Here is a 24460-nt window from a genome sequence, read left to right as displayed (position 1 = left end):
TGAAGATGCACTGAGTGTTTCCAGCTAACAAAATCCCTTAATAATAGTACAAAAGAGTCTGCAATTACTATCTGTCACAAGATAAGTAACAGTATTGAAGATGTAATAGTGTAGGAATGCCTTCCAAAGGTCAAATGCCATCCAGGAGTGAGGATCAGAGCAGGCTACCCTTTTCACGCTCATGAAGAAAAAGGCTGTTATATATTCTTATGCACATCACAACCATTGTATCACGAAGGAATGTAAAGCAAGTTTGGACTTGAAAGATGTCCCAGAGATTCCATATGTGGTTACACAACAGCTAGTCTTACACTGACAAGAAGCTATAGATGTTTACAGAACGCCGCTAGGTTGACTCTGAAGAGTTCATCCATGAAATAGAGCCTAAGGAGTCCATTATGAGATGGCCACAAAGAGGCCTGTGATCCTCCTAGACGTTAGTGAGAAACCACAGGCTCACGAGTTGGTCCCTAAGAGTTCCAAGTAAAGGGAAATTAGGGTGGTAATTAGGAAAGCAGCACCACTATCCCAGTATTTCCCCTTTTAGAAAAGATTTTCCCCTGGATCACAGCAGCTCGTGTCCAGGTTAAAAAACAAAAGAACACACACACCAGACCCACAATGTTCCTTCAGGGCTTGTAATTTCAATGGTACTAGAATCTCCTGTTAGCTACCCCAGGGGAATTAACAATGCACTAATAAAGAGGCCCTAGGGATTCACGCTGAAGATACACTAAAAGGTTCTTTCTTTTTTGCTTCCTTGAGGTGGACAAAAACCTGACAAAAACTGTTGTTCTTGACTCTGGCTAACTTTTCTAAACCCCACTGAGTAAAAAATGCAAAACTAGATCTTAAACAATGGACACACACATTGTAATCATCAGTTGTAATTTTAAGAATAAACTGAAACAAGAATCCATTGTACACTGGAGTTTAGCAGATTATACACCCATCATTCCTGATGTTGAAGACCTTAGGAAAACGCCCTCTGTATTTGGAAGGAACAAAAAATGCATTACCTGTACACTTCTCTCACTCCTCAAAGTTATTGGAACATATGTTTGTATAAAATAATGTAAAATATCAAAATCATTCTGAGCTACAACCATTAATTTTGAACAAAGAAGTGCTTTGTTATAGCCAGGTTAGTTTAATTTTGCCTGCCAACCAGTGTTTAATCATTATGAGAGTAAACTAAATGTGTGTCATTGTGAAGATTGAGAATCCTACATCGCTGGGTTTGACGGTACCAATTTAATAGGGTCATTTTGTAAGGCAAACTATAAAAGGTTATGATAGCTGATAGCCATGAAATTGATATGTAGGATTTAGGGATGTGTATGCCTTTGCATCAGGTCTGAGTGGTTCATCTCCCTGCAGTCTTGTTCTATGTGGAGATGATCCACAAACGTATGCATGACTATAGGAAAGTGCCCCTTTTTGGCATGATTACCCCCCATCCCACACACTTTTTGGATGAACTCCCCCCTCCTCACCTAACTAGGAAGATCAGAGCCCCAAGGCTCCTATCTCCAAGGATAGTGCTCACAGGACCTGGATCTTCCACAGGGGAGTCCAGTTCCTCTGAGAACATTGACGGCAGCCTCAATGAAGAGGACCTCCTTTCAGCAAGGATGGCCAAAAGATTAGCCCTGGAGCAACAGCTCCTAGCTACAGAAAGAGAGGGAGCCGAAATGGGCTTAGCACCCATTAATGGTGACAGCAATCTAAAAAGGGTCAGAGAGCATTCTGATGGCCTAAAATTCCCACAGGGATTGTTTTTAAATGTGAAGAAGGTTATGACATCACAAAATCGTTCACAGCTTTTGAGAGAGCTTGTGCAACCAGAAAACTAAACAAATCTCATATGGGAGATCTCCTTTGGGAACTGTTCACTGGTAAGTGTAGGGATAGGCTCCTCATAATCACTGGTGCAGATACTGAATCCTATGACCGCATGAAGGCTATCCTGATTGAGGGCCTTCGATTCACCACTAAGGAGTACAGAATTAGGTTCAGGGGGCTCACAAAACCTCAAGCTAGTCCTGGGTTGATTTTGTAGACTACTTAGTGAAAACATTCAATGGTTGGATAACTGGCAGTGGAGTGTATGACTATGATGGGCTTTATAATTTGTTTATGAAAGAACATCTTTTAAGTAACTGCTTTGATGACAAGCTGCATCAATATCTGGTAGACCTAGGTCCAATTTCTCCCCAAAAATTGAGAAAGAAGGCAGACCATTGGGTCAAGGCTAGGGTGACCAAGACTTCCATGGGTTACGAAGCCTCCCCAGGGAAAGAGTGGTGAGACACCTAAGGATAAAAATAAAGAATCTTCACAAGGGCCCCAAAAACATGCACAGGAGGGTGGGTGCCAGATCCTCTTCACAATCTTCACATGAGTACAAGGGTAAAAACGTTGATCCCAAAAAGGCCTGGTGTTTCAACTGTAAACAGCATGAAAAGCAAACTGGAGACTTGGCTTGTCCCAAAAAGAATCCTCTTAGCACTACTCCTGTTAGTACTGGTATAGTCAGTCTTGAGGTAGGATCAACAGGGTGCCCAGAGCAAATCAGGGTTCACACTGAAGTTACTTTAGTCTCTGTGGGTCGGGTAGATGTTGCCACTCTTGCTGTCTGGATCCCTAATATGCAAAAATACAGACAGTATCCCTTGATTAATGGGATAAAAGTAGGAGACCTGTGGGATGGGGTGCCAGTGTCACCATGGTGACAGAAGAACTGGTTTCCCCCAGGACAGTATTTGGCTGAACAAACTTATCCAGTTACCAATGCTGACAATGCAACTAAGGTCGATCCCATGGCTATGGTGACCTTAGAATGGGGAGGGGATACTGGCCTGAAACAGGTAGTGGTCTCTTCTGCAATCCCAGTGGAATGCTTGCTAGGGAATGATCTGGAGTCCTCAGCTTTGGCTGAGTTAGAACTCAAAATCAATGCAGCCATGCTGGGAATCCCTGAACTGGCATAAGTAAAAGCAAGAGCACAAAGTCGAGCACAGAGTGAAAACGAAATGTTGGAGCCTGGAATAATGGCCCAACCTTCCAAGAGAAAAAGCAAGAAGACTGGGGGACCTGCTTCTGAGCAGCGAAAGAAACAAATCCTATCTTCTCATGAAGGAGTCTTGTCCTCTGAGGGAGTCCATGGAGCTGGTAGAGCTTTTGGGCCCAGGGGGGCCCTCAAGGAAACAGCTGTGCCAGGGACAGAAGGCCTGTCCCACTTTTGAAGGCCTGAGGCACCAAGCAGCTGCACAGGAGTATCGAGATGTGAGTGGCTCCTACAGGGTATATTTGGGAAGAGGGGCTCCTATACACTGAGGCCAGAGACCCCAAACATGGTGCAACCAGGAGTGGTATTGCATCAGCAGTTTAGGGAGTTTATCCTAACTTTGACCTATGACATCCCCCTAGTTGGCATCTAGGACAGAAGAAACTTGGAGTAGGCCTGTCAGCCATTTCTACTGGCTCAATATGTCCCAGAAGGTGAAGAAGGTTTGTAATTCCCGTGTCACCTGCCAGGCTAGTGGTAAGGTAGGTAGCAACTCAAAGGCCCCCCGCATTCCACTTTCTGTGGTGGTGGTTCCTATGAAAGTGTTGGTGTGGACTTTGTGGGTCCACTTGAGCCACCCACAGCCTCAGGAAACCAATACATACTGATAGTAGTGGATCATGCTACCAGATATCCTGAAGCAATCCCCCATAGGTAACTACGGCTCCTGCAGTATCCAAGGCCTGAATAGTATCTTTACCAGAGTAGGGTTGCCTAAGAAGGTGGTTTCTGACAGAGGTACAAAGGCATAAACTTCATGTCAGCTTACCTAAACACACGTAGAATGAGTGTGGGGTGACTTAAAAATTCACCACACGTCACCATACCATCCACAAACCAATGGACTTGCTGGGAAAACTCAAAAGGAGATGGAATGTTCTCTTGCCATGCTTCCTTTGAGCCTACAGAGCGGTGCCTCAGAAGGGAGTAGGGTTTTCCTTTCTGAACAGCTGTTTGGCCACCCTATAAGGGGACCACTTGCACGTGTAAAAGAAGGCTGGGAGAGACCCCTCCAGGAGTCTAAACAAGATGTGGTGGAATAGGTGCTTGGCCTCTGCTCAAGGGCAGCTGAGTACATTGAAAAGGCATCCAAAAACCTTGGGGCCAGCCAACAGCTCCAGAAGCAGTGGAATGACTAAAAGGCTGAACACTTAGAGTTTAAACCAGGGCAGAAGGAATGGTTTCTGGAGCCTGTGGCTCCCAGTGCACTCCAGGATAGATTGAGTGGCCTTTACCCTATCCTAGAAAAGAGCAAGGTCACCTATTTGATAGACCTTGGCACTAGCAGGACACCCAAAAGGGTGATCCATATAAACCACCTCACACTCAGGGCAGGGCAGATGCTGATGGTTACTGGTGATGAGCAGGAAGAAGAGCGTGAACCTCTCCCTGACCTCCGCTCTCATGACCCTAAAGATGGGTCAGTCAATGGAGTTGTTTACTCAGACACCCTCACCGGCTCACTGCCCAACAGCAAGCTGACTGCATGCAAGCCCTACAGCAGTTTGCTAGGCTCTTCTCTTTGACCCCTGGACAGACCCACCGGTATACCCATGATGTGGACACAGGAGACAGTTTACCTGTCAAAACAAAAATCTATAGACAATCTGACCAAATCAAAGAGAGCATCAAAGTGGAAGCCCACAAGATGCTGGATTTAGGGGTTATTAACCCTCTGACAATCCCTGGGCTTGCCCAAAGGTCTTGGTACTCAAACCTAATTCCAAGGATGGGAAGAGAGAGAGGAGGTTTTGTGTGGACTACAGAGGTCTCAACTCTGTCACCAAGACAGATGCTCACCCTATACTAAGAGCAGGCAAACAAAGACAAATTAGGTGCAGCCAAATTCCTTAGTACCTTTGGCTTAACTGCAGCGTACTGGTCAATTAGGATGGCACCTGGAGCAAAAGAGAAGACCGCATTCTCTACACCTGATGGGCTTTATCAGTTTACTGTTATGCCCTTTGCTTTAAAAATGCCCCTGCCACCTTCCAAAGGTTGGTGAATCAAGTTCTTGCTGGCTTGGAGTCCTTTTGTGCAGCATGTCTAGATGATATTGCTGTTTTCCGCTCCTCCTGGTAGAAGGATTTGCAGGCCTTGCAATCAGCAGGCTTCACTAGTAAGGCATCAAAGCGCCAGATAGGGCAAGGCACTGTTGTATACCTGGGCCACCCTGTAGGTGGAGGTCAAGTGCAACCTTTACAGCCCAAGATCCAGAAACGTCTGGACCTGGAAGCTCCAAAGACCCAGATACAATCAGGGCATTCCTTGACGACTGGTTACTATAGGAGGTTTGTGAAGGCATATGTGTTCATTGTGATCCCCCTCACAGAACTGACCTCAAAGAAAATGCCCTAAAAAGTAAACTGGACTATTGGCTGTCAAAAGGCCTTTGACACCCTGAAGGAGGCCATGTGCTCCACACCAGTTCTTACAGCTCCACATTATTCTAAGCAGTTCACTTTGTAGACAGATGCCGCTGAACATCAGATAGGAGCAGTACTGTACCAAACCGATGATGATGGCCATGACCAGCCTGTTGCTTTTATTAGCAGGAGGTTACTCCCCAGGGAGCAGCGTTGAAGTGCCATTGAGAGGGAGGCCTTTGCTGTGGTTTGGTCACTGAAAAAGCAGAGACCATACTTGTTTGGTACTCACTTTATTGTTCAAACTGACCACACCCCTCTCAGATGGCTGATGCAAATGAAAGGTGAGAACCCTAAACTTTTGAGGTGGGCCATCTCCCTACAGGACATGGAGTTTTCAGTGGAAGGAACACAGACCTGGGACTGCCCATGCCAATGCAGAAGCCTTTCCAGGTTCTTCCACTTGGACAATGAACACTCTCTTGGGAAAGGTTAGTCTCATTCTCTTTTGCTTGGGAGTGGGCTGTGTAGGAAAGTGCCCCTTTTTGGCATGGTAACCCCCTCCCCCCACACTTTTTGCCTGATAGTGGTGCTGACTTGACTGAGTGTGTGCTGGTATCCTACTAACCTGGGCCCAGCACCAGTGTTCTCTCCCAAAAACTGTACCATTGTTCCCACAAAATGGGCACACCCCTGGCACACAGTTAAGTACCTTGTAAAAGGTTCCCATGGTACCAAGGATCCCGTGGCCAGGGAAGGTCCCCAAGGGCTGCAGCACTTATAATGCCACCCTGTGGGAATCTTCACCGAGCATATGCACACTGGTATTGCAACTTGTGTGTGTTGGTGGGGAGAAAAAGACAAAGCCGACATGGCACCCCTCTCGGGGAGCCATGCCCACAAACCACTGCCTGTGGCATAGGTAAGTCACGCCTCTAGCAGGCCTTACAGCCCTAAGGCAGGGCGCACTATACCACAGGTGAGGGCATAGCTGCATGTCCATTCTTAGACACTGTAAGTGCAGTGTGGCCATATAAAGTACATAGGGTGGGAGTTTGTCATTACGAACTCCACAGCTCCATGATGGCTCCACTTAAGTTTGGGATGTTTGGTATCAAACCTCTCAGCACAATAAACCCACACTGATGCTAGTGTTGGATTTACTGAAAAATGCACCCAGAGGGCATCTTAGAGATGCCCCCTATATTTTAGCCAAACTTCTAGTGCAGGACTGACCGATCTGTGCCAGCCTACCACTTCCAGACGAGTTATTGACCACATGGGGTGAAAGTCTTTGTGCTCTCTATGGCCAGAAACAAAGCCTGCACTGGGTGGAGGTGCTTCACACTCCCCCCTGCAAGAACTGTAACGCCTGGTGGTGCACCTCAAAGGCTCAGGCCTCTTGTTACAGTGCCCCAGGGCACTTCAGCTAGTGGAGCTGCCAGCCCCCTGAACAAAGCCCCACTTTTGGTGGCAAGCCCGGTGGGAAAATTAGGAAAAACAAGGAGTTACCACTTCAGCTAGGACCACCCCTAAGGTGTCCAGAGCTGAAGTGACCCCCCGTACAAAATCCTCCATCTTGGTTTAGAGGACAGGGACCAATAGGGTTAAGTCTGTGTCCCCCTCCCCAAAGGGAGTGGGTATCGGAAGGGAGTAGTCACCCTCAGGTACAGCAGCCATTTGCTACTGCCCTCTGACCCAGGTAACGGACCTAAATTCAGGATTTAAGGGCTCCCCTGAACCTAGCGTGTCAGATTCCTGGAGACCTCAAGAAGAAAGAAGGACTGTTAAGCTGACCCCCAGCAGAAAAGACTGAAGACACCAACTGACCTGGCCCCAGCCCTAAAGGCCTGTCTCCAGCTTCTGAAGCCCTGCTATAAAAAGGCCACCAGCTGCAGGACCAGCAACATCTTAAAAGCCTCAAGAGGACTTCCTGCACACCAGAGGACCAAGATCTCCTGTGGACAGCGGTCCTTTCCAGAACGAAACTCCAGCAAAGCAATCTAGAACTGCCCCAGATCAGCTAATCCTGCCCACTCTGCACCTGATGCCCACCGCCCGTTTCACTGTGGCCCACGGTCCGGAGCAGTTGCCCAGGTGATTTTAACTTTGTATCCACCCTGGATTGACGCCTCCTGGCCAACACGACTCCTGCAGCCTAAATCCACAAGACCCTCCTGACTGCGAGAGAACCAGATGAAGATCCCCAACGTCTAAAGGTAGCCCTGCATCCGCAGCCCATTGGCCTCTGGGAATCCGACCACTGGACCAGCAACGTTGAGCAGACGGCCATCCTCCTTGTCCAGCCTGTGGTTTTCTGGAATCAACCCCCCTGGATTTAGCCTGCCGCATCTTTGTGACCCCATGGGGTCCCCCTATTGAAAAGCACTGGGAGCTTGATGCTGTGTTTGCACCCTGCACCGGGCCCCCGTTAGTCACTGAGGGGGTTATTCTAACTTTGGAGGAGTGTTAATCCGTCCCAAAAGTGACGGTAAAGTGACGGATATACCACCAGCCGTATTACGAGTTCCATAGGATATAATGGACTCGTAATACGGCTGGTGGTAAATCCGTCACTTTTCTGTCACTTTTGGGACGGATTAACACCTCCTCCAAAGTTAGAATAACCCCCTGAGTGTGTGTTTCCTTTATTGCCTGTGTGTGTACAACAAATGCTTTGCACTACCTTCTGATAAGTCCAACTGATCGACTACACTACCACAAAAGAGGGCATTAGTATTATTTACTTTAGCCTCTGTTAAGCCTCTGGGGAACCCCTGGGCTCTGTGCACACAATATCTCATTTTGATATAGTATATACAGAGCCAGCTTCCTACAATGACAGTATCATAAAAAGAGGAACTTTGATTTCCAGTGTTCGTTAATGAACTATTTTTGAGGTGCAATAACGTATTCAAAACATAAAATGTTAAATGTAAATCAAGAAAAGCAATAGATACCTAATGAAGGAGGATACAGCATCGCAAGCATGATACATCAAAGTGGCAATACTACATTATTCTAAGTAATGCAATGTTATTGTAAACTGATAACGAAATTACATGAGAGAGGTGTAGAATATGAGAAAAGCAAGTAAAAAAGGCAAGGAAGAAAAGCGTACAATGAGATAAAAGGAAAACCACTGCACAAAAAATACAGAGGGAAGAGGAAATGTTAAGTGCCAGGGGTTTGTGGTGTCTAAGAATGAAGAAGGAGCTTCTCTAGAAGATTGCAGGAGCCCTAATGGGGAATGGAACTATTTAAATTGAGTGAATGGGAGTGGGAGAAGAGGGATAGAGGGCGGAATGTGAGGTAGTTAAAAAAAAAAAAAAAAAAAGATATAAACAATAAGAAGGAAGATCAAGGGTTATGATCTAACAAAAAGGGGGATAGAAGAGGCTGCTATTGTTGTATTCTGCCTCGGTTTAACAATGGTCCCTAGGCCTATGTTTCCACAGAATACAAATGCCGAACCTAGAATTGAGGGAAAAAGGCTCCCAGAAATACCAACTGTGCAATTGATTTAGTGCAACAGCAATGTTTCAAGGCAAATGTTAAACAGCACAACGTCAAACAATGGTAATCTCAGCGCCTCGGTCCACTGACCATCTCTTGAGCTGCTACTCATTCAACCTTGCCTTATTAACCTCTACTCACACATCAAGCAATGGTTCACTACCCACAACTGAACACAACCATCCATTCAGAACCAAACCTGCTTCCTGGCTTAAATTATGCCATCAGTAAAGGGGAAAAGTGCTGATAGATACCAAAACATAAGAAACAAATCAAGCAAGGGAGGTACGAAGGAAGACATGGTCAGGAGAAGAACGAGAGAGAGGAGAGTCCGGCCATGCATGAAAGACAATTAGGAGAGACTGACATGTTTTAAGAGGAAGCTTTCTGAGCATGCTAAATAGCTTCCTCTGTGCAGCCTGCCAAGACAAGGGCTGCTGCCAAGCTCGCACAAAGAATGAAGAAGGGGCTCCACATTTCAGTTGCAAGTCTGTAGAGGCTGCGGCTCAGGGAGAGGTGGCTGGAAGGCAACCAGCTGTCTCTGTGCCAGGAACCAGTTCAGCCTGTCCCTCTGTCAGGCCAGTAACAAACACTCAGTGTCACTCTCTGAACTGCCAGTTCATAACTCTCTCACTGCACCTCTCTTCTTTCAATACGAGTCTGTTGTGCCAGTCCATAACACAAATCCAGTGTCTCTGTTCTGTCAGATACCATTTCCCAGTTTTCTTGTGCTAGGCAAGAAAATAACCTTCTGATCTGGTAGTACCCAACATACTCTCACACTTAGGGCAGGACAATCTATCATCATCAACCCTTTTCCCAGTGCACACTATGAGAAAGTCAATGTTGGAGTGCATGGTTATGGCTTCCATGTGTTATATCACTTCATAGCCTCTGAGGAAATTCACCATTCCATTTATTATCCCTGGATTTCACACAGAAAGAGGGTCTGCTGCATGGCTGGGAAAACTCTGTCCATTTTTTCTGTCCTGCTCATCGTTTTTCTGCAGAAACCTCAAGTTCACTGGAGGTGCTCCCTTTTTAGAGAGAGAGATAAAGAGAAAGAGAGAGAAAGAGAGAAAAAGAGAAAAAGAGAAAGAGAGAAAGAGAGAAAAAGAGAAAAAGAAAGAGAAAAAAGAGAAAAAGAGAGAGAAAGAGAGAGAGAAAAAGAAAGAAAAAAAGAAAGAAAGAAGAAAGAAAGAAGAAAGAAGAAGGAAGAAGGAAGAAAGAAAGGAGAATGATTAAGTGCGACTGTATATCTTTTTACACCTATGTTCAATGAGGAGCCTGCAGGCAGCATGGTGGATGTCCACTTAAGACACAATGTGAGTGGCTGCTAAAGACAGAAGTTCCTGCAGCTGGTCTTTTTTGATGATGGTGAATATGGCAACCTGCTGGCCCTCTTTGCTTAGTGTTCCCTTCAGACATAGTTGTGACCTTAGCAAGGCAGATTCTCCAGTCCTTTCCCAAACAAAAAGAAACACACAGCAAGAAAACCACTTCTCATCTCCTGTCCCTGTGCTGTTGGCTGTCCACTGGTAACCAATGCACCAAGGTTCTGTTATACAAAACTACCTTGGCCAGTCCTGAGAGGCTTGAGATTCCTACCTTCAGAACAGTCCATTTAGGTGAAATTTAAGACAAACTTTACATTTCCTTCTAAACAATGCTTGCACTTCATTAGGTTCACGCTGCCTGTTCCTCAATGTGGGGTAAACACTGTCCCCATTACCCTTCACTCAGTAACTGGAAGTTCTGGCTTTAAAGGGACCCTGCACATCAGCACTGAGGTGTCTGCCAGAGGTAGGACCTAGTTGCTTTCCATAAGGCTGAGGAAATCATTAGACATCAGTAGAAGTATGGGAAAGGGTCTGCCTCCTAACTACAAGAAAGGCCTCAACAGTGTCTAGGTAACAAGATATGCATGGAGGCTGCCTTGATGGACAGATATTGGCCCACTGAAAAAGCAGGATTTTAAAGGCCATTTCCCCCCCATGTTTGGTGCAGCAATGGCATTTCCTATGGAACGAGGTATCAGCCTTAACAACTCAAGAGCAAATACATGGTACATAAATAAAATTAGAGGCCAAGGCCAAGTTTCTTCCCCTTCTCCATCAGCTGCCTCAAAACCTAGCTGCATTGTCCAGAAGTGCAAATAATGACATCTGTCAAGTTCCACATGCATCCACAACAGCTTTAAATTCAATCCATCTTGCTGAAACTAGATTCCCTACAATCCTTCTGTCTCAAGGTTTGGTGTTGAATGTGGCTATTAGGAGAGCACATGTAATTTATCTATATGGTAACCTACACAGATTTCCTCTAAAGGACTTGATCTTACAAGTTTACAATCTTGTCCTGAAAATATATTTGGGTTTTTAGTTGAAGGGTTTTGCAGGCAGCTTGTACCTGTGTTTAATCAGCACCAAATTGGGTTATTTCTTGAGAGAATATTGTTTCCGCTTTTGCTGAATTTTTGTTTTCAAATGATGGAGCTGTTTTGGCAAAGAAGCTCTGCAAATACAAAGCTCAGAACCAAACAACAGGGCATAACATGGCATCAGCTGCCAACAACACACATATTAGAAACTGTTCTAAAATTAATCGCCCCAGACAGTTCACCACCCTCTTACCTGTTTAATGAAGGTGACGGACACCATGTCCCAGGAGACGATGCCATGGTCCATCAGCTCCAGGAAGGCAGTTAGGGTGAAGGCGAGCATCTCACTATAACTGAAAAAAAATACCACTATGGTGTGAAGCTACCATACAGAAAATGGAGGCCCTGCTGACAGAGAGGGGAGGACAAGGACAAAGTGCCATAATATCTCTTAGGAACCTGTGCTACGACAAAGCTCCTCAGCCAAATAAATAAAAATTAACAAAAAATGTATCCTCACTTTAAAGCTCACAGATGTCAAGGAAGCATACTCATGGTCCCAAATCCGCACTGTGTGCCCCAGAAAAAACAATCTGCCCCAAGCTGGGGTCTTCATTTATGTATGCCAATGTGGCCAAGACCCCAAACATTTACTTTGATTAGAAGAACTGATCTGTCAAGCTCTCCTGCATTCTATGGCATCAAAGGATCACTCTCCTGTGTCCAGTGGCAGACACGTGTTCACTCCTTCTGTGCCACAGGCATATATGACCCTCTCCAATGTTCGGGGCACATTTCTGTTCCTGCTTCAGAGTCCTACAGCGGTCTCCAGCTCTCTATATTATTGTCCTTGTCGTTATCTGTGCACCAGTACTGAGAGGTTAATGCCTCAATTTAGCGCTTGTTGGCTGGATGCACCAAGGAACCCATTGTGCTCTATCGTCAATACTAGGCCTTGCACCAGCGCTCTGCTCGAACAATCTCCTGTCTGTTGTCATTGCCCCTCACAGCCCCGTACAGTCTACCTGTACAATCCTCCAAGATTTAGGTCTGCCCCATTGTTCACTTAGGTGCCTCACAATGTGGCCTTAGGAGATTCAGAGCAGCATCCTGATCTTCCTACAACTTGAGATCAATATAGCTTTTCTGCAGTGCCCCAGATCCAAAATCTGATTTACTTACATTATCAGTAGCCCAGACCTGTCCACTACTAACTTCAGAAAAACAGACTTCCTTTAGGCCACAGTCATAAAACCCACACCTCCCCTGAAAAACTCTTAAAAACTGTTTTTAAAAAAAAACTAAATTTAGGAAGGTAGTCTATTTGCATAATTATTTACGCAAGACACAAGGGTATTCATCTGCACATGTGCTATCACCAGGGACTCCTGAACTTTCATCATATCGAATACTGGTTAAACAAGCAGGCATTGAATATATAGAAAGTCCTAAAGTACACACTGAGATAGAAGCTTGGTGCCACTCTCCATAAGCCGAGTCAGAACGCTGGTTCCCTCCATGTTGATGAACTCGCTGGCAAACGTCGGGTCAGCAGACAGTTTGGCCAGCTCCTTCATACCGTCCAGCCGAGAGTCCATGCTGGAAGACTGAATTCTCTCCAGGAGCTGCCGCGATGCCCTGGACTAGAAAATAATGCACAATAGAGTGAGGACAAAGCTACTTGTCTGCAGAGAAAGACAGTCTCTCTGAGAGCCTCACCAACTATGCAAGTGACTTAATTACTCTAGCTACAAAGTTGTTAGTGTCACCAATAAAAAATCTGTTAAACCTTCACAAATTGGATTACTTATCTGTGAAAGGAGATTAATGAGCATTGTAGAACATGTAGTTTACCATCGTCTGTTGTCAACTGGAGAGGTGAACCTTTAGTAAGTACAATTCACATATTTGGAGAGACAGGAGAGAATGCTGAAAGTAGGAATTTCTGGTTTGGTTTCAGTGGTGATCTCCAAAAAGACAAAGTAGAGGTAAGGTCGTGGAAACACAGAGAGGAACAATTTTGCTGAGTGGTAATTTTGCATTTTGAAGAAAGACTGAGTATAGCTTTCTTCCACTTGTGTGAAAAAGAAATGATTGTTCGAATCTCACTTTTGAATACAGAGGAGTTTCATTACAAAAAGGATCAGAGTCAGGTTTCCAAACCTTGAGACAATGGTTATGGAAGTAAATACGAATAGACGTTCCACATGTGGAGTAGAACTTATGAAAAAAAGAGAGTTGGACTAAGATTTCTTCTTATTCAAGTAAGGAAGTGTATGGTTTAATGTAAAGATGGAAGATCAGTAACAACTTTGAACCATTTGGATTGTCATCTCAGTTCAGCTCTTCCTGTTCCGCAGCACCCTACCTAATATCTCATCTCCTCATTTGTCTTCATCGATACTTTGATGATTCTAATAGTTTTTCTTAGAGTTGGTGCAGCCAAAAGGTGGGATTCTGGGACTGTGCTTTCCCAGAGGGATGAGATATGAAAGTATTTTTCCACTCATTGTAATTCTGTTCAACAATTGCTTATCTAAGACTGCCAAAGCAATATACATATTTACAGATTCAAAAATAATTTAGTGGGGACTTGTGGTAGTCCTTTTGAAACACTGGGATACGTTCAGCTCTATTCTAATTACCTGGAATCCAGTCATTATGCTGTTATGTGTACTTAGTAACCAAAGATTCATAGGTATGCGTTATGCTAGGTGATGTGTATTTGTATAGGGCACAACTCACCAGTGAGGGTATCCTGGCACAGAAGCAGGTGTATGGGCTGAGCCAATGTCAGGGCTGGGTGAAGAGCCAGGTTTTCAATTTCATGTGGAAGTCAAAACCTGAGGAGGCAGCTCCGAAGTGCAGTGGCAGGTCTTCCAGGCTTTAGAAGCGAGGTAGGAGAAGGCACATCCACCAGATCTGGTTCTGCATGTGCAGAATGGGAGGTGGCTGGGGGGGGGGGGGGGGGGGGGGGGGGCGTGGAGGGATTCAAGTGGGACTCCAGCTGAGTAGGAGTCCAGCTGAGGGGTAGATGTATGAACGTTGATACAGTTTTTGAGGCATGTTGGGCTAATGTTGTGTAAGATTTGGGATTTGGATATGTGCTTGAGGAGTCTGAATGATGCTCATTTGTGGATTGGGAGCCAGTAGAATTGTTTGAAGTGAAGGGTGAAGCGAGCATGTGGTGGGGTGGGAAGATGAGGGTGAGAATGGTAGCTGGGTTTTCTATGGTCTGGAGTCTTCTGGTCAGTTGAGCGTTGATTCTAGCGTAGAGTGCATTGCTGTAGTCCAGCATGCTCGTAACAAGGGCTTGTTTCACTGTTTAGTGAAGGTTCAGAGGAGCCATTTAAAGAACTTCTTCAGCATCTTGAGTATGTGAAAGCAGGTAAAACTAAACAATTATGAAGTTCAGCAAAATAGTTTTCCCCCTTTTGGGTGCATAATTGCCTCCCTAAATTCAAACAATGAAAACTAGAAGAATATCTTCAAATCCTTCTTTCTTGCTTCCTGAAAGGAGGGTTGGAAAAACAGTGCTGGCACTGGTGTCCCGCTCCAGAGTATGACTTCGGCTGAATTCTATGCCACAAAAGGCTGAAACGGTTACCAGATACAGACAAGCACCAATATGGATAGCAAAGGAAAAAGGCGCAGACCATCAATAAAAGATGGTGGTTCACAAATCCACTATGTGGCCATCGGACTGTAATGAAAAAAAATACTGAATATTCTAGGTAACTGGATAGTTTTAGCAATTTCATTCTTAGTAACAATTTTCACACAAAAGCATTCAGGGCAATTCAGACATATTCAAATCTTGCATACTTTTAACAGTTTAAAAATTTCTTGACAATCATAGGATATTGGGATTCCTACTTTCCAGGTGGTTTGGTAAAGTACATTAAAGCAGCACTCTAATTCATGCTGATACACATATGTGCCACACTGTCCACATAACTTGTAGTTCTATGAATAAGAATCAGTTATTTTACTCACCGGGGAGATAGCCAAGCGCAGGATAGTTCCATTCTTAATATCTCCTCTGGTCTAAAAGGAGAGAGGTGAAAATTCCCATCAGAGATAGACTCCATTTAACTCTCAATTTTTTTAAGTGTGGCAAAGGGGGAAGAAGAAGAAATAACAGAGAAAAAGAGGGAAGACAGACGCAAATGAAAACACAAGGTGGAGTAGAATTTGATCAATATGATATATAATATAGAAAACAGAGAATGGGAAGGTTCCAAGAAATTAATATTAGCAATGAAAACAGTGTATCCTTTCACCAGAGGAACCACTGATTACCTGCGGGACATACTATCAGCCACCAAAATATGTAATAAATAAATAACAGATATATTAGTTCGTCATCGCCTAAAAATATGTTAGCAGTAGTTCATGAAGCTTACCTACACTTGAAAGAAAAAAAAAACAAACAGCCAACCTAACTAATAAATATTTTTTGCAAAATCTATTAATTCATTTGGGTTTTTTGTAAAGAAGAACTACCCATCACACAGTAATCTCAGAGAACGTTGGGGAGGAATCCGGAGACTAGCTATTGGAATAACATTATGGGACCAGTTCTGAAACTATGTGGTTATCCTATAGCAATGGCCAGCACATGAGAAATTCACCATCAAATATAGTCCCGGGAAATGTTGGAGCTACGGAAAGGAAGAATCTAAGGGCTCCTTGGAAACTGTAAGACAGGCTACAGCTGTCCATAGGATACACCTGACAGCCATCATGGGGTAGAGAGGTTCATCCAAAAACCAAAGTAAAGAGATAACATTTTAGAATTTTAAGATTCTAAGGTAGTCAATTTCAAATTTTAGATGAAGATTTAAGTGAGTTCAAGTAGGAAGGGCCCTGGAAGTGGACTTATTGTCTACTGATCCTCCTAAATCTAAAAAGCTCAGATCAACAGCGCGCCTCGGTTCGTACAGCTGACATTTCTGGTTGGCCACTAAGAAAGCAACAAGACTGTGCGTTAGTTTCCTGTACAGCCATGTAGGGCCTTCTGAACTACGCTGTTTTGAAGTGTATTATTATTACTTTACTGGAAGCCAGAGGTAGAATTTGGAGAGAGGGGAAATGGGGTCCTGTGGGTTCAGGTCAAACAGTACCTGAGCTGCAAAATTTTTAATACTTAAGGTTCCTGACCCCGAATGAGTATACAGGCTCTTTTAGTAGTCATGGGTGACATGACTACAGTGAAGATAAAGGGGATTCTTTTGAAGCAATGAGGCATCTGCAGAACAGCTTTTATCAGCCGTATTTGGTGAAATACCAAATTAGATATTGCATTGATCGGGGGTGTATAATGAAGTAAAGCTCACAGTTAAAGATCTCACTCAGATTAGTGGGCTTATCCACCAGCGTAAAGTTGGAGCTCAGGTCTCCTGGCTGTGGTACAGGAAAATATACAGGATTCATTGAGCCTAGGAGCAGGATTTCTGTTTTGTTGTTAAGGCAAAAGCATTGCTCTGCATCCTCTTACGGGCATGGAATAAGCAATGTGACACGTTGGAGAAGTTGCCAGGCTCATCTTTTAGCTTTAGATAGAACTGCGTGGCAGCAACATATGTGATATTCAATTTTAAACAAGTCAGGGATGAGAGTGAGGGGGCCACATCAGCACTGAAAAGAATGAACAATGGAGAGCCTTGGAAAACACCACTGGTGATGTTGTCAGATCTTGAGAGAAAGGGACTCATTTCACCTGATGTGTGCTTTAATGCAGGAATGGTGAGAACCTTGCCAACGTGGTACCTCTTTTACGCCTGCTAAGGAAGACCATTCTATAAATCAGCACCTAAAAGTCAATGTTATCAAAGCTCGAAGATATCAAGTGGAATCGCTGCAGAGTGGTTTACCTTGTTGACTTCTCTTCGCCTATGTCTGATAAGGCAAATTCTGTCCCCTTTGGAGTCTGAAGCCAGACTGGAAGTCTGAGAAAGGGATCAGACTTCAAAAGATCATACAGCTGACAAGCTAAGAGTGTGGTTAGCATCTTGGCTACTATAGAATTATCTATAATTCATTTGATTGCCACAGTTTGCAGGTGTGTATGATGGTAGCGTTGATTACACACTTAAAGCTTTAGAGAAAGATTCTGATTGATAAGGAGGATTTGACCAAGTTGGTAATAGTAGGTGTACATGTATGGAGGCTGAAGTTAATGACCTTAAAACTGCAAAAAAAAAAAAGTAGTTAACTGCATTGGGAACAACAGAATTTAACAGTGATTTAAAAGTGAATTATGTTTTATCACGCCACTTGTAGAAAAGTACAGTTGAGATCATATTTCATGGGATTTTTGAAGGTTGTGCTGAGGCCTGCTGTCTTCCCTTCCTGCTCCACCCTTACGTTTTTTTGCCCCTATATGTTATGTGTGATTCTAGTATTAATTTATGATATAGAAGACATCGCAATCCTGTAGACATGCAAGTAAATGTGAAACAACTGCTCTACAATTATACACACGGTGAAGAAGCATATTGGCTAAAAGGCAAGGCTAAACTACCAATGGTCAGGCAGAATTTCCATTGTTCAGGAGTACTACTATAGGTATTTCACTTATTTCTGTATTCTCCTTCTCTAATAAAACAAACTTTAAAAAATTCAAAGAATCATGCCCGCATGGTTCCAAATATCATGTTTGTTCTAAACTCACTTGCTCAGTGATGTACAGCTGTGGGCCATCAGCATAGCGGAAGGCATAATATTCGGGGTTTGGTAAAGACCATCTGTAGGGCACAAAGGAAAGAGTTATGACTAAGCCAACCACGGAATTTAAACAAAAGAGCTTCGGCGGCATGACACTGCTTCAAAAAATTAACAAACAATGACCCATAACCTAAATCTGAAGATTTGACATCAGAGGTGAAGGAGTAAATAGCAAACAGGGCAACAAGTCCAATAAAATGATTATATCAATTACGCAAATCAACTGCTTTATAATAACACTTGGAATAAGAGTGTGCACCAAATTAGAATCCGAAAGTGTAAACTACTTTGCAACAGTACAGCTGTCTAATCCAGGATAAATAGCACAAATACAAAGAAATAGGCACTGGCAAACCTAATAGGTCTAGCATTGGATTCCAGACTTTTGCTTTGTCAATGCTTGTTTAGTTTTGCTATGGGTTTTGGAAATCTTTATTTTTGGGGAAGCTGACGTGACCTTGTCAGACAGTTTAAAAAAATATATATATATATTTGTATTAAACAGTGTATCAACTACAGTGCAGCACACAATGGAAGGAATTCAATGCATAATAATGGTCTAAAGACATTTCTTACAACAAATATATGACTAGTATCATTTCATAACCAGCGAAGTCCTGGCGATACACAGGTCGGCCCCCCCACAGGAGATATATTGACAAATAACATGCACTCACAGTCATCAGACCAAGCCTTCCTTCTTACATGCTCTGACAGCTACGCCACCCATTCCACGCTTTTCCCCCACTTGTTTGGACAGCCTCTACGGGGTATATAGTACATGCTGCTCGCTGGCACCATTCCAGATCTGCCTCTCAGTCGTCTATACGAGGGGGGAGAGACAGCACTCCAAATTCGTGCAATGTTACGTTTGGCCACTAACACTGCAAGCACCCGCCAAATTCTGTGATACCTAGGCCGGTTCACCTCCCCATAACACTGAGCTTTGTCAGTCTTAAACATGTATTGCTAAAAGGAAAAATATTTTTGTCTCAAAAAGCACACACGGTCATAGTAGTCCAGGACACTGAAGGGAATCCCTTTGCATGTGGATGTGCTCCTTGAGAAAGAGGGTAATGCCTTCGCGCACAGTGACCTTAGCCAATGGCTGAACCGGGCTGACCCACTGCGCCATTATGAATGATGTAGTGGGCGGAAGAAAAATGGGAACAGAACAATAACAGAGCAATAGATGAATGAGCTGGCTGAAAGCACTTATAAGCCGGGCCTCTAGAATTATGCGATTCTGCAGCCGCAGTGTTTTTCGTGTGATTGTGGATCTGCCACTTTTACCAAATAATTCATCATCGGCTGCATGATCTTTAGATTTTAACAAAATAAATGTTTAAAGTGTGGCGACATGAGTTTGCACGCTGCGGAAGGTCCTTTGCAAACGTTAACTGCTCATCTTTCAGTTGCTTATTCCTGTACTTAGTAGCCAAACTGGTACTAATGAGAAGAAATCTTTCCCCAGACAGGATTACTCTGAGTAAAAAATACAATATAATGAAATAATACTATTTAAAAAGTGCTGCATTATGCTGCATAATTCAAGTGGCTCTGCTTATAAATATTTCTATAATAAATTTTTTTTCAATCAAAACATTGTCTAATGCCAGACCTAAAAATTGCCCTAAAAGCCAAACTGAGATTTAGGCCCATTTAATTCCAGTCAACTGCTTCAGTGTAACCTAACACCACAGCACTCTCCAATACCACCTGCGAAGTTCAAAGACGAAACAACCTCCAGCCTGTCTCAGCAAATGTCCACCTGTGTAAAAGTTATCCAAATGACCACCTAATGATGCTAGGCAAAAGCACCAATTAGATAATAACCAAACAAAATCTTCATTAATCACAATAAACTATAATCACCTGTAGGCTCAAACCGAAGTTACCTTAGATGGATATTACGGACTACAGAACACACTTCACATTATTCTGAAAAATCTGTACAAGAAATCGGCAACTTTAATCTAGCTGGGAAACGAGTTCAAACTAAACAAACCCTGCAATATTTCTCCTGCTAAGCATTGAATCCAAACTTTGCAACCGTCAAGTTGCCAGGGCTAAGCATGGTGTACTTTGTGCTCCCAGGATAAAAAAAAGGAGCTTTAGAGGGCTCCACAAGTTTCATGAATATGTTTATGTGGGTATTACTCAAGAAAATTCAGGATGATTTACAGCTATCTGATGCTATCAACCTTTCCATTTCTTTAAAAAGGCCACATAACGGCTAGGTATTTTTCTCACTGTTCAGGGGTTATGTGGTCTGAAGAAATGCTTTTTGTCAATGATGTAATTTCATTCTTTACCAGATGTCGGAATCATCTAACATTTCTCTTCAGTACACTTTTCATTTAAAGCCATGGGAGTGACTCAGCCGGAGCTTTTTATAATGATAAAAATATTTTATTTCACACGTTTCAGCCCAAACTTGGCATTCGACTGTGATAGGTAATTCTCCAAATCCCAAATGAAATTAATACTTTGCAGGAGCCCTATACCCTGTTGCATTAAACGTCCCCTAGCTCACCAATAACCAGAATTTAAATTTTGGTTACATTCATCTTGCAGGTGGTGGTTCACAGACACTCACCACCGTTAAGGAAAGAATCCATCGAGAGGCTGGAAGGCAACTTTGTGCCCTGGACAGTTTCACGGTAAGGCTATGAAGAACTGTAGTCAGTGGAAGGACCTAAAATTAAGGAACTGGGTGCAGCCCCTGTGCACCTTACCTTTGACAACATGGGCTTCTGGCTGATAATGTAGAGTGAAGACCAGTTCCCAAGGCAGATTTTAGTCCCAGCCCAAGGCAAAGAGTATTGAATGGATGTAGTTTTCACTGGGATCCGATAAATCTTCTAAGTGATGGGGCATAATGACGCCCTCTGAATGGCACACACTGAACATTTAAGCAAAGGTGCTCAACAATATAGAAAATAGGGCCAAACAACCACTTTTATTTAAATTGACAAATTAGATTTTAAGGGGACACTGATGAAAGATCCTACAGCTTCAGTCATTAAATAGCTGCCGCAGCAGCAAACAAGTGTAGAAGTACTAAGAAAACAACAGTCACAAAATCAGCACAATCATCTTGCAATCAAGACAAGAGATTGTGCAACCTTGCAAAAGAAAGATGATATTGTCAGTCTCAAAGAAGCAGCTTACTACTGTCTGGAAGACACAGTTTACTAGCACCCCATCTGCTCTGGTTATTTTCTAATGCAACATTATAGTCCATTAACCCCCAAGAGAGACTTACCAACAAAGCGGTCATCGCTGTTGTAGCTTTTCTTTTTCTCCGCAGATGTCCAAGAACCTGGCGGTATAACACTTTTCAATTTCTACATTTTGAAAAGCTTGCTGTTTATTAGTGGGAGGATAGATTAGCCAGCAGACAGCCTACATTCCCATCCATGAAGCGCTAAGTGGGGCAGATTATCTCAGTTTATTACCACCTCTGGCATCAGAGACTGCATAAATGAGAGTGGCTGACAAAGAAGGTGGGACGAGTTCTGATTCTTGTACAGCAGTGAATTAGCCACACGGATGCATCAATGAGCTATACTCAGAGGGGACATTTCAGGAGTCCTGTTTGCTGAGGCAATTCATATAATGTTTTCTATTGGGGCTGTTAATGAGTTGTACTTTATGAGGGCGGTTAATGATCTGTGTTCACTTTGATGTAGTTAATGAGGTGCACTCTGGTGGAGCAGAGCATAGCAGTGACAGTTATTGAATTGCTCTGTGGGGTCACTCAAAGTGCTGCACTCTTAGAGCAGTTATATGGCCCGGTACCCCTGAGGACTCTGTCCCCAACACAAGCAATCCGCCCTACTCAACCTCCTCCTGTTTCCACAATAGGCAAGAATACACACATTTTTGGGTTAGGGGACGTTAACTCCCGGACATATTTTATTAGGCAAACAAAACATTTATAGTAAAACCACATGTCACCACTATTATACGCAGTAACCCGTAGTATTTACAGCTTTATTTACTTATGTTGATGGCTAGTGTTGAAAATGGCCTCCCTGCAGGGTCATCCCCAGACTATTTGCCTTACTCTTCCTTATTCTGACCTCATTTTTGCTGGCTTTAGGAATCTGCACACTTTCCCAATGCTAATCAGTGCTAAAGTGCACATGCTCTCTCTTTAAAACATGGTAACATTGGAAAATACCCAATTGGACTATTTAATTTACTTACAAGTCCCTGGTAGAGTGCACTATATGTGCCCACGGACTGTAGATTACATGATACTAGTGGGCCTGCAGCACTTGATTGTGCCATCCACTTAAGTAGCTCCTTAACCTTGTCTCAGGCCTGCCATTGCAAGGCCTGTGTGTGCAGTTTCACTGTCAATTCGACTTGGCATTTAACCCCTTCGCTGCCAGGCCTTTTCCCCCTCCTGTGCAAGGCCTTTTTTTGCCTATTTGGGGCAGTTTGCGCTTAGGCCCTCATAACTTTTTGTCCACATAAGCTAACCAAGCCAAATTTGCGTCCTTTTTTTCCAACATCCTAGGGATTCTAGAGGTACCCAGACTTTGTGGGTTCCCCTGAAGGAGGCCAAGAAATTGGCCAAAATACAGGGAAAATTTCGTTTTTATAAAAAAAAATTGAAAAAGTGGCTGCAGAAGGCGGCTTGTGGTTTTCCCCCTGAAAATGGCATCAACAAAGGGTTTGCGGTGCTAAACTCAGCAGCTTCCCAGCTTTCAGGAACAGGCAGACTTGAATCAGAAAACCCAATTTTTCAACACAATTTTGGCATTTTACTGGGACATACCCCATTTTTGCAATTTTTTGTGCTTTCAGCCTCCTTCCAGTCAGTGTCAGAAATGGGCATGAAACCAATGCTGGATCCCAGAAACCTAAACATTTCTGAAAAGTAGACAAAATTCTGAATTCAGCAAGGGGTCATTTGTGTAGATCCTACAAGGGTTTCCTACAGAAAATAACAACTGAAAAAGAAAAATATTGAAATTGAGGTGAAAAAAACATCAATTTTTCTCTATGTTTTACTCTGTAACTTTTCCCTGCAATGTCAGATTATCGAAAGCAATATACCGTTACGTCTGCTCGACTCCTCTGGTTGCGGGGATATATATAGGGCTTGTAGGTTCATCAAGAACCCGAGGAACCCAGAGCCAATAAATGAGCTGCACCCTGCAGTGCGTTTTCATTCTATACCGGGTATACAGCAATTCATTAGCTGAAATATAAAGAGTAAAAAATTGCTATCAAGAAAACCTTTGTATTTCCAAAAAGGGCACAAGATAAGGTGTTGAGGAGCAGTGGTTATTTGCACATCTCTGAATTCCGGGGTGACCATACTAGCATGTGAATTACAGGGCATTTCTCAAATAGATGTCTTTTTTACACACTCTCCTATATTTGGAAGGAAAAAATGTAGAGAAAGACAAGGGGCAATAACACTTGTTTTGCTAATCTATGTTCCCCCAAGTCTCCCGATAAAAATGATACCTCACTTGTGTGGGTAGGCCTAGCGCCCGCAACAGGAAACGCCCCAAAGCGCAACGTGGACACATCCAAATTTTTGGAACAAAACAGAGGTGTTTTTTGCGAAGTGCCTACCTGTAGATTTTGGCCTCTAGCTCAGCCGGCACCTAGGGAAACCTACCAAACCTGTGCATGTCTGAAAACTAGAGACCTAGGGGAATCCAAGGAGGGGTGACTTGCGGGGTTCGGACCAGGTTCTGTTACCCAGAATCCTTTGCAAACCTCAAAATTTGGCTAAAAAAACACATGTTCCTCACATTTCTGTGGCAGAAAGTTCGGGAATCTGAGAGGAGCCACAAATTTCCTTCCACCCAGCGTTCCCCCAAGTCTCCCAATAAAAATGATACCTCACTTGTGTGGGTAGGCCTACCGCCCGCGACAGGAAACGCCCCAAAGCGCAACGTGGACACATCCAAATTTTTGGAAGAAAACAGAGGTGTTTTTTGCGAAGTGCCTACCTGTAGATTTTGGCCTCTAGCTCAGCCGGCACCTAGGGAAACCTACCAAACCTGTGCATTTCTGAAAACTAGAGACCTAGGGGAATCCAAGGAGGGGTGACTTGCGGGGCTCGGACCAGGTTCTATTACCCAGAATCCTTTGCAAACCTCAAAATTTGGCTAAAAAAACACATGTTTCTCACATTTCTGTGGCAGAAAGTTCGGGAATCTGAGAGGAGCCACAAATTTCCTTCCACCCAGCGTTCCCCACTAGTCTCCCGATAAAAATGATACCTCACTTGTGTGGGTAGGCCTAGCGCCCACGAAAGGAAATGGCCCAAAACACAACGTGGCCACAACATATTTTTTCACAGAAAACAGAGGTGTTTTTTGCAAAGTGCCTACCTGTGGAGTTTGGCCTCTAGCTCAGCCGGCC

At 43.7% G+C, this 24460-nt stretch overlaps 1 protein-coding gene across 6 annotated transcripts in view; it reads right to left on the bottom strand.

The window, feature by feature from the left end:
- The window catches only part of ELMO2 (engulfment and cell motility 2), a 334163-nt gene that overhangs the window by 152245 nt on the left and 157458 nt on the right, over positions 1–24460 (bottom strand). For all 6 annotated transcript variants that reach the window (XM_069243482.1, XM_069243485.1, XM_069243483.1 and 3 more), the window contains 4 exons: positions 18009–18081; positions 15329–15379; positions 12794–12975; positions 11586–11685 (listed from right to left, as the gene is read on the bottom strand). In XM_069243482.1, the coding sequence (XP_069099583.1) occupies positions 11586–11685; positions 12794–12975; positions 15329–15379; positions 18009–18081 (406 nt within the window). The remainder of the gene's footprint in view (positions 1–11585; positions 11686–12793; positions 12976–15328; positions 15380–18008; positions 18082–24460) is intronic.

This window comes from Pleurodeles waltl, chromosome 7 (assembly GCF_031143425.1).
Source record: "Pleurodeles waltl isolate 20211129_DDA chromosome 7, aPleWal1.hap1.20221129, whole genome shotgun sequence".
NCBI classification, from domain to species: Eukaryota; Metazoa; Chordata; class Amphibia; order Caudata; family Salamandridae; genus Pleurodeles; species Pleurodeles waltl.
This window is presented reverse-complemented; position numbering and strand designations above follow the sequence as displayed.